Source organism: Zootoca vivipara, chromosome 5, assembly GCF_963506605.1.
Source record: "Zootoca vivipara chromosome 5, rZooViv1.1, whole genome shotgun sequence".
Taxonomy (NCBI): domain Eukaryota; kingdom Metazoa; phylum Chordata; class Lepidosauria; order Squamata; family Lacertidae; genus Zootoca; species Zootoca vivipara.
Genome location: NC_083280.1, coordinates 85,157,601 through 85,172,396, shown reverse-complemented (window position 1 = coordinate 85,172,396; position 14,796 = coordinate 85,157,601). Strand labels below are relative to the sequence as shown.

Here is a 14,796-nt window from a genome sequence, read left to right as displayed (position 1 = left end):
GCTGTATCTCGAGAACTTGCGGTGCAGCTGTTGTAATGATAAATACCAATGTGGCAACAATTAAGAGTTTGCTTTAGCCTTAATGAAACTGTTCCAGCCTTAAAGCAGCCCTCTCCTTTTGACATGTTGGCACTTACTTAAAAGAAAATGTCAGGGTCAATATAAGCACACATACTGACAGTTCAGCTTTTTACTTTGGTACAGAAAAGTGTTTGAAATTCAGCTTTCATCAAAAATGGGAACACTGCCTGCTTGAAATAAAACAATAGCTAAAACCTTCGTCATTTTCCACTTATGAAGCCATGCTTCCATTAAAATAAACAATGCAAACTGCAGCAAGCCAAAATCATTACTCAGAGAAATTTTTGCTTTCGTGCCATCCGTACTCTGTCCAATTTAAAACAACTGCATTCTGGATCAAATCAATGAAAATCAAAGAATCAACCAACAATTTCTTTTTGCTGAAAGTACTAGATAAAATCTGGTTTTAAAATGTAATAAACATGAAGAATCCTGGCTGCGTCTACATTGCTGTTCAAGGGAATTTCCTATTAGAGCACCACTCAGAGTCCCCCACCCTGGTTGCCAGTGACTTTGATGTTTTGAAGCGAGGTTCATGATAAATTTCTGGTGTGACCCTGAGCTTCGTTAACTTTAACCTTTAAGGGTACTAAGTGGTGTTTCATTTTTGGTAATGGGACACTTGAAAGTGGTTCTTGTAAGCACAGTGCGTTTAAATCCACAGGAGGAGGAAGCAATGTTTAAGCATGGCTGTGGATGCTTGTGTCCCAGGCTATCTCCGCCAAGTCATGGTATTTTACTTTTCTCAAAGTTCATTTAGCTTCTAAAGCAGAGGTTCCCAAACTTATTTGGCCTACCACCCCCTTTTCAGAAACAAAAATGCTCAGTGCCCCACACCCCACGGAAATCTATATTCTTTTAGTGAACAAACAGAAAGATGCAGTGGCAAATTTGTGTTTTTTATGCATCTATATTTGTTATAACTCTTGCATTTTGTGTGTTTATTTGGAAATAAATAAATACAACTATGTTACATTGGTAAGCGTCATTGCACAACAGATGAAACGTATACAGTTTATCAAATGTTTTATTCAACGCACACACACACCCAATTGCACCCCTGCATCCTTCCAGCACCCCCCTCCCGGCGGCAATATCGCCCACTTTTGGAAACACTGTTCTAAAGGTTAACAATAATTGGGTAGAGAAAAACAAGTGCTCCCAACCTCAGCCAAAGAGCTTTTTAAAAAACATCACTGAGTACAGCCATGATTTCTGATTTTGCCACTAGCAATGACTTCCAGAACCTAATGAGAGAAATCAAGTGATAACATTATCAACTCTCTTCAAAACTAAATGCTCATTTATCCAATATGTCACACTCAAGGAAACGTCTGCCATTGTTGCATCAGCCATGTGGTTAGTATGCAGCAGCAAAACTGGAATTTTGGAGGTTTTGGAAATAGGCTGTATCATAATTTAAGATTCTCTAGTTAGATCGTGCCATAGTTTAGGATTCTTTAGTTTTTCAGCAGGAGTGGGGCGGTTGCTCCTGAGAACCTATTGTAGACAAAAACATTCCAAAATTGTTTTGCTAAATTCGTCCATCCCATTGAGGAGAAAATTCTGAAGGTGGCAATAATGAATAAATATGGGTGAGGTCTGAAATGGCGATGACAGAATGTGGCTTTGTTGCGATTAAAATAATACAAACTGTATTTGTATGTACAGTTATTCCCATTTTGTTCCCATTTGGGAAAGATTTCCACTTTTTAAAGTAATTCTTCTTGCTTTTTACAGTTTCTTACACTTGCAAAATATTATTGAATCCTCATAGACTTGCTCAAATGTCTGCTAATGGGTGGTGTACGGTCTAGCTGAGCTTTTATACTGTTAACTATTCTTTTCAACTTCCTTCCTTCCCCATGCTGCAGGAATCTAAAAGATATTTTTTGTTGCATTACCCAAATTTCTAAAATTAGTTTTAAAAAGAAAAGACCTGCTACTTGTGTGTTCATCTAAATTATTTAAGGCATCACTTTGTTCTCATTTATTTCCTATCACGGTTGCAATCTTGTGGCTCAAAGGTGTTGTAGCACCTTGTGGGCCTGGAAAACTGGCTAATTATACGTTTAGTAGCACATTTTGATTCCAAAGAAGGGCAGTGCCAAAGAATGCTGCAACTACCGCACAATTGCGCTCATTTCACACGCTAGCAAGGTTATGCTTAAAATTCTACAAGGCAGGCTTAGGCAGTATGTGGACCGAGAACTCCCAGAAGTGCAAGCTGGATTTCGAAAGGGCAGAGGAACCAGAGACCAAATAGCAAACATGCGCTGGATTATGGAGAAAGCTAGAGAGTTCCAGAAAAACGTCTACTTCTGCTTCATTGACTATGCAAAAGCCTTTGACTGTGTCGACCACAGCAAACTATGGCAAGTTCTTAAAGAAATGGGAGTGCCTGATCACCTCATCTGTCTCCTGAGAAATCTCTATGTGGGACAAGAAGCTACAGTTAGAACTGGATATGGAACAACTGATTGGTTCAAAATTGGGAAAGGAGTACGACAAGGTTGTATATTGTCTCCCTGCTTATTTAACTTATATGCAGAATTCATCATGCGAAAGGCTGGACTAAATGAATCCCAAGCCGGAATTAAGATTGCTGGAAGAAATATCAACAACCTCAGATATGCAGATGACACAACCTTGATGGCAGAAAGCGAGGAGGAATTAAAGAACCTTTTAATGATGGTGAAAGAGGAGAGCGCAAAATATGGTCTGAAGCTCAACATCAAAAAAACCAAGATCATGGCCACTGGTCCCATCACCTCCTGGCAAATAGAAGGGGAAGAAATGGAGGCAGTGAGAGATTTTACTTTCTTGGGCTCCTTGATCACTGCAGATGGTGACAGCAGTCACGAAATTAAAAGACGCCTGCTTCTTGGGAGAAAAGCAATGACAAACCTAGACAGCATCTTAAAAAGCAGAGACATCACCTTGCCGACAAAGGTCCGTATAGTTAAAGCTATGGTTTTCCCAGTAGTGATGTATGGAAGTGAGAGTTGGACCATAAAGAAGGCTGATCGCCGAAGAATTGATGCTTTTGAATTATGGTGCTGGAGGAGACTCTTGAGAGTCCCATGGACTGCAAGAAGATCAAACCTATCCATTCTTAAGGAAATCAGCCCTGAGTGCTCCCTGGAAGGACAGATCGTGAAGCTGAGGCTCCAATACTTTGGCCACCTCATGAGAAGAGAAGAATCCTTGGAAAAGACCCTGATGTTGGGAAAGATTGAGGGCACTAGGAGAAGGGGACGACAGAGGACAAGATGGTTGGACAGTGTTCTCGAAGCTACGAACATGAGTTTGACCAAACTGCGGGAGGCAGTGCAAGACAGGAGTGCCTGGCGTGCTCTGGTCCATGGGGTCACGAAGAGTCGGACACGACTAAACGACTAAACAACAACAAGCACATTTTGAAAGAGCAGTATTTGGCACACTCAGCCTTAATCATCGCACGTTTCAGGATTATATGTGCTGAGGTTGCCTGATAGCTTCTTATGTTTTGTGTTTTCTTAATGCAACAATTCTTTCACAACTCTCTCTCTCTGCAATATAGTACAAGCTTCCATAGATTTATGCTCCATAATCAGTAGTTTATAATAAATTAAGCCAACTCAGGCTGTGCCATTTTTCTTTTAAAAGAGGGGTGAGGCACTCCGCTTTTAAAATGTTGCTTGTATGCATTATGTAAATGTTGTCCATAATTATACAGTCATCAAAGGTGGCCCTAATTATACGAACATCCAAATTCAACACACCGGCTTGCAAGTGCCAACATAACTTACCAGGTATTACATGCGAAATGTAACCATGCTGTAAATAATTCACAGCAGCTTGTAATTATTTTATATAAGAAAGGCTTGAAGCAACTTAGGCAGAAGCTGCATGCGCAAATCAAGCAGACGAAAGTTTAAATCCCAGAAACCTTTTGGGATTTTTCTAGGTATTTTTACTCTGGTTCTTGGGCAAAACAAGCCCCCCCCCACCGCGAGACACTGGTTCCTGTACATGCTTTCTTGGGTATAAGTCTCACTGAACTCAGTGGGAATTATGGCTGAGGAGGCGTGCGCGGAATTGTGTTAATAGCTTTTCAACTTGAGTTTTGCATTGGGCATTAAATTATAGAAATGGTTTCCCCTTTATTTTGTTATCAGAAAAAGTAAAGTGTTTTATTTCTTTGTTTATGCTGCCTTTTCAGGAAGTGAAAAGTAAGAAATGAATAATAAAAACAGTATTCCTCCCCCCCCCTATTAAAAATAAAACAACATGGCTGTTGTTTAAAGAGAACACAAGCCCAGCTCACCAGATTTGACTAATGCAGGATCAAAACCTCTGGCTTCTTTAGACATATAGTTCTGTAATTTGTTCCGTAATCGGCCTTGGTTGCCCTTTGCAGGGAATGGGGACAGGGAGAAAGTGACCTCACTCCTACTTCTTGATCTTTTGCCGACTTTTGATACCATTGACCATGGTATCCCCGTGAACCGGCTCCAGGAAATGGGAATTTGGGGGTACTGTGGCATCTTATTTCTTTGTGTGCTTCTTTTTCCCCTCCACAACAGAAATACTATTTTTTTAAAAAAACATATTTGAATAACAATTTATTCTGCATTTGCTTGCAGGGTTTCTTTTTGACAGTATCGCCGGAATCTATACTGAAAGTGGCATCTCAGGCTTCTGCAAACAACAAGATCTTCACTCTGAACCTTTCTGCACCATTTATTAGCCAGTTCTACAAGGAGCCCATGATGAAAGTTCTGCCTTACGTTGACGTCCTGTTTGGGAATGAGACGGTGAGTGTTGCTGGCCTATAGCGGCGTATAATGTTAGAACATCTACTCTGATTTCTGCTCTTTATTGATAAATATGTTTGGTTGTAACTTTTGTTACGGCGTGCAAGATACCTCTCCAATGTAAAAAGCGGCTGTAATCCAGTCTTGCAGACAGCTGGTTGCTTGGTATGAGTAGGAATTGTGTCCAGGCAACCAAACATGGACTCTTTCTATAGAAGTTGATTATTGCTTTTCTTATAGGTTCAAAATTACTACCATCTATATATATGTTTTCAGGCTAGTTACCCTGCCTAGCCCCCTTTTGCTGATAACTTTGTGGGGATTATTTGCAAACTCACTCTAGGTTCAACAGACTGGTCATTAGAAAGATCTGTTTTTGGCCTCTCTCTCCTTCCTTGTGCACAATGGAAGAGTGGCCCAGAGGCTCCTAGAGGCCTCTGATGTATGCTGAAATTCACACAGAGTACACTAGGTGGAATATAATGGAAATGGTACTGTAAAACTCAGAAACATGAGGAGTTAGGAGTCCAACGTTGTTTATTGCAAAGCAGTAGGTTACAGTCGGATTGTTCCACAAAACTGCAACCCCGTCCAGTGGTCCAGACAGTAGTATTTATAAAGTTTCAAACAAATCATTTCAATTTTCACCAATCATGTACATCATTACCTCATTTCATGTTTAATACACATGCGCAATAAGCACTGGCAATTTCTGCTGATTTAAGTTTTGATTCCCACCGTGTTCTGTTACATTGTGTATTAGTATGCATGTTGGGAACTTGTGTTACGTTTAGCCATTTGCACCATGTAGCAACTTATGTTCTAGCTTTGAGCTGTATCTTTGTGATTCACATATTAGCTGTATTTCTGCCCCAATTTTTTTTTTGGGGGGGGGCGGGCAACTTGCAAAATCATCAGTTTCATAAAGCAACAGGTTACCATAATTTCTCTATTAGAAGCGCACTCAAGGATTTCCAGTAGTACACATTATCACATTTATTGTGGCCCTTTGGGCCACCACCGCAGTACCTGTGTGACCTACCCAGTGCAGATCTGTTACCTGCTTACCCATCCTTCAGTGTTCGTCTGCAGGATAGTTTTGATTCTGTGGATTGCTTTCAATCCACATAATATCTTCACTGGCCACTTGCACATATCAGAGTCACTGTGAATTAGCAGTGTCCTAGTGCACACTGCTGAATCACTCCTTTTTCACTAAGATGAGGAGCAACAAACCACGAGCCTTGGCTTAACGTGACATGCAAATCTGCACACGTTTTATTTTTCTCTAAACAAACCATGATATTAACCCAAGGTTTGTTTTTGACCTAGCAATCGTTGCTTGTTTGGGAGAAACAAACCATAAACAATGGTTTGCATGTTACGCTAAGCCAGGACTCATAGTTTGTTGCTCCTGGATTGGTGAAGGGAGAAGCACAGTGGGAATGATTAGCTGTGTGTAACTCACAGAATGCCCCTTTGGAGGGGGAAAAAAAAGATGCTAGCTAAGGTTTGAGATGCAGAGAAATTACAGTTCAAAGCAGCAGACTGAAAATCTATTGTCATTTATCACCTGAAAGCAATTAACAAACTAGCTTTAAATACCACATTTTAATTTTGAATACCCAACTGCATCTGAATGACATTGATGATTTCTTCAGATATAAATGTCCATATTTTATGAGCTGCACGGGTGCTTTTGAAACCCACTTCAGTAGCTCAGTGAAGTAGATCAGTTAGAACATTTGAACTGATGCCTTGATCACTTCTTTGCAATTTTAGCTCATTGATATTTATTAACTAGGCTTCACATAATAAATTTAAACGTGGGCTATTTGGTATAAAAGTAATTATTGCTGCTATCCAATTATGGCTATTCAGTGCTCATTATGCAGCGATACATGACTGGCGACCTTGATTATTGTCATTTCTTTTAATTATTATTAAATTTAGTTTTCTGATAGTGTCATTTTGCAAATGGTTCTTAGCCATAATACCTTCCAAGCCTACTGTAATCACTAGATAATTAACCTGCCAGGATTTAAGCACACTCAACTTTGCCTCGGGATGCTTAACAGTCAAATAAGGTCAATTATCTCCTGATGGTAACAGCTTTGTCACAAGTTGCTGCTTAATTCATCTGCAAAACTGCTCACCTTCAATAGATATTTGCAACCCAAGCTAACTTTCAGTACTAATCAGAGCTATTTAAGTTGTCAGAGGACATAAACTTTAAATATTATGTCCAAACGGCGTGTGCTTGATGAGCAAAATGCTATTGCCTTTGTAAGCAGAAAGGAGTATGAGTATCAGAAGGTGGATTGTTGCAAACATGGTAGAAGTCGTGGGTGTCCAACTCATGGTGGCCAAGGGGTTGTAGTACGTCTAGACCAGGGCGGCCCAACTTTTCATACCAAGTGGGCCACAAGGATACTTTGACACCAAACCTGCAGGCTGCACACCGCCTTGTCGAGTACTGGTGGGAAAGTTGCCAGGGACTGCCAAAGCTGGGAAAGTGCTAACTAGGCTTTGGGAAGGAGGCAAGAGGACTCCAGGACCTGTCAAAACCCTCATGCCTCCTTCCCCAAACCCAGCGCCTCCTTACGTGGCTTTGGGAAGGCAGCATGAGGGCTGCGGGGTGGAGTGGGGGTGTCAAATGCTGCCAAAAAAGTCCCTGAGGGCTACATGATGAAACCTCCCTGGCTCAACAGAAGCAGAAAAGTCTGCGGTGGCATAGTCTGGCCTATATTTCTGCCAGCCTTTTCAGCTCAGTTTATTAAAGGCAAAACTACTGCCTGACAAGAGGGGGTTGGACATGAACATTATGAAGTGAAGGCAACCAGCTTGGATGTTTCTTTTGAAAGGATATAGTGGAGTCGTGGTAGATCATTTTATCCGTGGTTATTTGCCATGAGGTCAAACTGCAGGTTGTATTGGTTTTAGATTGTAGGGCCCTCTTATTTCCTGTGACTACGCGAGCTAAGAACTCTGGCTTGTTCTACCTCACACTGTTGGTTTGGGGCTGGTCCCTGTCTCCATGCTGTACCGAAGAAGACCAGTAAGGCTGGAGGAGGGTGACTAAACCCAGTGGCTTCCTTTGTGGAGTTGAGTTAGCTATGCACTGAGGACCTTTTCTGTCATTGCTCCCTGTGGACTGCTCTCCCCAAAGAGGTCCAGTTGGTGCAGGAAGTACATTTTTTGGCACCAGGTTGAAACATGTTTATTTCCTCTGACCGTTTAAAGGGTTATATTGGCTCAGTCAGCTTTTAGTTTCGATAATCTTCTGCCGCTTCTCAGTCTCTATGAAATATGTTATTGTATTTGTACATTTGAATTGTTTTTATGTCTTAAAAGCACTGCCCTTGAATCCATTAGATGAAAGGTGGTGTAGAAATGTTTTAAATAAATAAGTGACTTGGTGTTTCCACAACTGAGCCTGGTTTTGAACATGCATCTTCCATAGGCGGTAGGGTTGTTTTTTTCAGGCTCCTCAAATTAAAATAATGAAAACCTGGCACAGTTGCAAGAATACATACTCAAAGAGTTGCTCATTAATGCCATTTTGACATTATGCCAGAATCCAGCTGCAAAGCCCTGCCCACACATAAAAGTCAAAGATCAAGCTGTCAATGAAACAATTTCCTCTCGCAAATAATTTATGTAGTCGTGAAACAGTTTGCGAATAACACGCCCAGAGTCCTCATGTTAAAATGGGGCGGGGAATCTTACAAAAAGCAATGTTTGGAAATATTAGGCTTGCCAAACATTAGTGTGTCAAACACATGAACTCCACAGAGGACAACATTTTCTTATTTTTATTATTACTAAGTACCGTACATTTTCATAATTTTGTAGTAGTAATAGTTTTAATAATAATAATTGGCATTTTTTCTCTCCCCTCCCTCAGAGTCCCTAATAATGCCAATACTGTATCCATTAAAGACATTTTGTAAGCTTTGGGAGTCAATTCCATATTCTAATTAATAATAGAAATATGTGTATAAGAGGGAATCTTCTAATCTAATTGCTCTAACCTGGGCTCCTTGGGGAGGAAGGGCGGGATATAAAATAAAATAAAATAAAATAAAAACCGATACTGACATTTAAGACAGATTCATAGATGCTGATGTCTGGTTTGCTTCTCAATGCACCATAAGCAAATAGTAACTTGTTGCAGTAACGTGTAATACAGAGAAGAGTGGGGCAGCACCCAAAGAAGGCTGCTTTCATTAGAGGTTTAATTATTATTTTTTAACCTAGTTTGGATCCTTTACATCATTTTATCCATTATTTTCTGTGGAAGATACTGAATTTTCAATTATCAAAAGGTTGTGGGACCATTATCATTCCTGCTAAATTAACAGGGATCTTCTTCCACACAGCCTGAGTATCTGATAAATTGTCTCTGGCTGGAAAATGAGCTACTCTACAGTGCTGGGGAGGTTCATAATGTCAATGGCATGCTGTAAAGATGTGCTGTGGGAAGGATTCTGAAGCACCCCTGGGCTATTTCAGCTATGGAGCAAATCTCTTCTTTCTGCGCCCCTCCTTTCTGCTAGCTGCAGCAGCTTTACAAAGATGAAATACTTAAAAATCATAGCTTAGCCTTATCGCCGCCATTGATAAAAGCCCTGTTACTGGAAACGATCTGAATCACTTTGGAATTAATCATCCTAAATATAACAGCACATTTCTTTGTGACTCACCTGTTTCAATTAATCTTCCTATTTAGCATTGTTTCCTCGATTGCTCCAGTAAAAATTCAGGTGCAGTAGGTATTCTAGTATATACCTAGTATGCTGTGAGGGAAAGGAGAAGCTGCAGCACAGATATTTAAGATACTTTAATGCTGCTTTCAACCACACACCTTATGAGCTGTTCTATTACCCTAATTTAGAAATTATGCCACCCTTTCTTAAAAAACCAATGTTTCCACCATGAAAAATGTACTGGAGAGAGGTGAGCGGTGGTATAGAGCAAGCGTTTCTTCTTAATAACAAATATATTTTCCAATGGCTGCTCTCTGCTCTCTGGCTGCATGTTGATCCTTCTTAGATGCTTCTTAGATAAGGAATTTTAAAATAAAAATGTTAAGCTCCATGAAGTGTCATATTGTGAGAATATTCTGCTGTGCACTAGCATTTTTCAGAGGTAAGAATAATATTTGGCTGTTAAAAGTTTACAGCGCCTTTGGAGTGGTGCTTCCGTAAAATTGACATAATTGCCAAAACTGCACAAAGAACCAAAAGCACATGAGTTTGCCACCTCAGTGGTAATTGTACTGAGGCAAAACCTTTTTCAACTGGAGTAAAAAAAAAGGGGGCTCACCTGACTTTTGTTGTTACAGGTTTCCAAAAGAAAAAGAAATATACCCATTCACCATTAGAATTGCCATTTAGATATTTGAACGAGCCTCTTAATTTTATTATTTTCAGTTTATCAATGCCCAGACCCCAGCCTGTCTTCCTCCGATATGCCATTCCTAATCCTTTTGCATGTTGGTTGATCTTTGCAGTCTTTCTTTGTTTTGTATCCTCCTCAAATAGAGGTAAAGGTAAGGGGACCCCTGACCATTAGGTCCAGTCGTGACTGACTCTGGGGTTGTGGCGCTCATCTCGCGTTATTGGCTGAGGGAGCCGGTGTCCAGGTCATGTGGCCAGCATGACAAAGGCGTTTCTGGCAAACCAGAGAAGCACACGGAAATGGCATTTACCTTCCCGCTGTAGCAGTACCTATTTATCTACTTGCACTTTGACGTGCTTTCGAACTGCTAGGCTCTCCTCAAATAGTAGTGACGAAAACTGGACTTGATATCGTATGAAACTGAAATTGCTCCGCCTGTCATAGAAACTGAAATGGCATTTGCCTTTCTGGCAAAAGAAACGCATTGCTGTTTCTCATTTTTATAAGTTTCTGATTTTCCTCTTTCTAAAATGTAACTGTGCTACATTCTAGTAATCCTGATTATTAATACCATTTTTGACTATCAGAACCATTTCTTTAATGTCAAATTGTCCAAGCTTTTGTATTATCTGTAACTTTTATGAGGAATTTTTGTTTCCTCCAAGTTTTGTAATAGGGGTTTCAAACAGCCCCGTAACTGAAGGCAGACTCCTCAGAGCATCTCTTCTCAGATCCTCCCAGCTTGGCTCTCTTCTCCCCCCCCCCCCCCCCTCATGCTGAGAATGCACAACCCACCTGTAGTCTGGAAAATAATAATAGACACAAGCACATAATGATGAGAAAGCCCACACGACTCACACATACAATTTCCCCTCCCTAGTTCACCCAATGGAGGGAAATGGGTGTAAAAAAATAAGTCAATAGGCTGTGAGAGCAAACAGCAGACAAGAAAATAAAAGGCTGAATATAGAAGAAGAGAGAAAAAAAGGAAACTGAGCACAGGAGAGGGGTGAAGAAGAACATCTAGACACTTATTTAAGAAGGGTAGGGCACAAATGTATGAAGGTGGCTATGTTCTGCTCCAAAACTGAAAGCAGCAGTGCTTCTGAATGCCAATTGCTGGAAAGTACAGGACGGAAGGGTCTCTTGGGCTCAAATCCTGCTTGCTGGTTTCCCACGGGCCACTGTGTTCAGCCACTGTGAGAACAGGATGCTAGACTTGGCCTGATCCGGCAGCAAGCAGGCTCTTCTTATGTTCTTAAGATAAATAAATTAATGTCTCAGGATTAACATTTTCAAGTAAAATTAGATGTTGAAAGCAAAAATTAAACCTGGCTCCAACATGTTGCCAAAATTGTACAACTTCTGGGATTTAAGATTTTAGTTTGTTTATGTTTTTCCTTGATAAGCCAGAGGCCTAAATCTAAGACAGTTAATCTAATAGATCGGAGCATTTAATTCTATATTTGACAGGCTACAGATAGCTATAAAACCAAGCCCATTGTAGATGCTAAGTAATATGATGGGTTTTGAAAGTTTTTTTCACCCCACAGATGGGAAGCATATTTGTTTGGACAGGCTTTTAGAAAAGTGTAAACTCTCTTAGTTTATTTTTTGCTGTTTTTATTGGGGCTTCTTTGTGCTTTTTAAATGCTTTTTGCTATGCTTCGTTCATTGAAGGTATTTCTATTGTGTTTTAAAGTAGATCATTTTCGTGGTTGACTGTTTAAACAGTCAAATTGAGTACAATTTGTTTAAACAGCAGGATGTAAATGAAATAATTATATTAATAAATTCAAATACATACAGTAAGTGCAATAACTGCATCTAAAGTAGGATAAATGTGATCAAGAGAAAAATGAAAAATGAAAGGAACTAAATGAAGGAAAATACAGGGTTGTGGCCAATGCTGCTGTTCTGCTCATGACTTCCACTTGTGCAACAGAACCAGCAATTTCATTCGACTTTGAACTGGACAAGCGTATTGGCAAGGCAGCTATGGCAATGGCTCCTTTCTCCAGAGGGGTATGGGAGAAGGTGAGGCTAACAACGAATATCAAGATGAAGCTCTACCAAGATTGTGTGTTGAGCCTTATGGTAGTGAGAAGTGGGCAACTTACTTCCACCAGGAGCGATGCCTCAACACATTCCATATGCACTGCATCAGGAAGATTTTGGGCTTCACATGGCAGGACAGGGTCTCAAACAAATATGTGCTCTCCCAAGCCCACATCTCCAGCATTTTTGCACTCCTGTCTCAATGACATCTATGCCAGCTTGGTCATGTCCACAGAATGGAAGATGGCAGGATCCCCAAGGACGTCTTCCACAAAGAGCTGGTTTCAGGTACCAGGCCCATTGGCAGTCCAACTTCACGCTACAAAGATGTCTGCAAGTGAAACATGAAGGCTGGCAACATTAACCCTGCCATGTGGGAATCCCTTGCAAACAACCACAGTGCCTGGAGACAATCAGTCAGATTGTGTAGCCACAGCAGTTACTAGAGGAGGAATGATCACTGTGAGGAGCACAGAAAGAAGAAACACCATAGTACACCTGCGTCAGCTCAACCGGATGTCTTAATCTTCCCCAGCTGCAACAAGACATGTCTCCCATATTGGTATCTACAACCACAGCAGGAGCTGTCAACAGTTTGACTTCACCCTGAAAGGCATACGCTTGCATTGTCTCCCGAGACAGACAGATGCCAACAACTCAGAAATAATGTATGAGAAATAGTCCAGTATCTAATATAATAATTCCAATAATTGATTGTGATTATTATTTCTTTCTGGATTTTTTTTCTGGCATGAACAAAGGCTGTTAACGTAACAAAGTTTGTAATATTCCATAATTGATCAGTTCACTGTTTCATTGATGGAATGTGTTTATACTTCCATTTTGAGGCCTTCTTCAACTCTAGCTGCTAACAGATTTTCAAGTATTATTAGTACAAAAAGAGAACAAAAAGAGAACAATATACAAACGCTGAAACAGAAGCCAAAAGCAGATAACATATACAAATAAATACCAAAAGGCGAAACCAGTCTATATGGTCTTTGAGGCTCTGTTTGTCAGGCTCCTGTGGCAGTCAGCAAAGTACGATAGCAACAGGTCGAACGAAGTATCAACCGGAGTGCACACAGATTAGACAGGCTGCCGGCGTTCGTCACCACCAAATGTGAATTCTGCATGTGTTAACTTTAAGAGCCATAGACCAGGGGTCCCCAGACTTACTGCACTTCGGGCCAGTGCCTGAAGCGCTGATCCCGCAGAGGATGGGGGAGCGCGCGCCCATGCACCTGCACACATGCTATTTCCGGCACACTTCCAGGTCGCTGGAGAACCGGAAATGGCTTGTGTGCATGAGCACGGGCCTCCTCCAACCCGGAAGTGCACCGGAAATGATGCATGCGCATGCACGCAAGCTATTTCTGGTCATCTGGCGACCTGGAAGTGGGCTGCCCCACTGAGTCACGCTGCTAAGAGCGGGCGGTGGGGGTTGCCGGGGGCCGGATAAATCGGTCCATTGGGCCGTATCCGCCCCCGGGCCGTAGTCTGGGGACCTCTGGCCATAGACCATTATGTTAAAACATCACACGGGTACCTTGAGAATGCACAAGCTTGCCAGTAAACCCATCACCAGGCAGCTTTCCCATGAAGATACCATGTGGGTTGAACCAGGACTTCCATATGGGAGCTCTATAAATGGCACCTTTGATTTCCACAACAGTGGCAGCCCTTTTCCAAAGCGCTGTGGCTATTTCAAGGACCATGAATGCAGCCTCCACGCAGAGACACTGGTTCACGCAAATGGCACCTGAATGCTGTCTGGTTGCAAACTTTGCAGTGCCCTCATGCATGCATAGGGACTATAGCCAAGTACAAACAGCCCGTAGACAAAGCTCTAAGTCTGCTCTGCACTGTAACTTCCTTCATAGGGCTGATCTGCAGGCATACTCCTATGAATACTGATCAAGAATTTTAAAAAGGTATTAGCATAAGTACCCCATAACATTGCTAATCACAGCCTTTCAGTTAGTTGTAGATTCTCTTAATGGGCTGCTTCAGTAGTAATGTACTGTCCGAGAAGGTTTTCAAGAGCAGGTAAAATATCACCTTACCACATTTGCTGGAATAAACTGATAGGACACACCAAATATTTATTTCTGGATCTAAGGACTTCAAAGGAAGAAGTACTTGTGCCAGTTCTAAGACAATAGCTTCTTTCATGGTGGCCCAGCTTGCTCATGTTTTATAAGCCTATTTACTTTGGTGTTCATGATAAAATAATAGTTACCATAACCATCTAATGTCTAATAGATTATTGTATTTTAATATTCTGTTGGAAGCCACCCAGAGTGGCTGGGGAAACACAGCCAGATGGGCGGGGTATAAATAATAAATTGTTGTTGTTGTTGTTGTTGTTGTTGTTGTTGTTATGCCACCCCTTTCCTATGCTGATCTAGAAAAAAATACATGTTAACTAAACTATTATTGTTTTCCACACAAC

General features: G+C 41.1%; 1 protein-coding gene across 2 annotated transcripts in view; it reads left to right on the top strand.

The window, feature by feature from the left end:
- Nucleotides 1-14,796, top strand: part of ADK (adenosine kinase) — a 175,778-nt gene that overhangs the window by 108,451 nt on the left and 52,531 nt on the right. For both annotated transcript variants that reach the window (XM_035138686.2, XM_035138687.2), the window contains exon 7: nt 4,710-4,880. In XM_035138686.2, the coding sequence (XP_034994577.1) occupies nt 4,710-4,880 (171 nt within the window). The remainder of the gene's footprint in view (nt 1-4,709; nt 4,881-14,796) is intronic.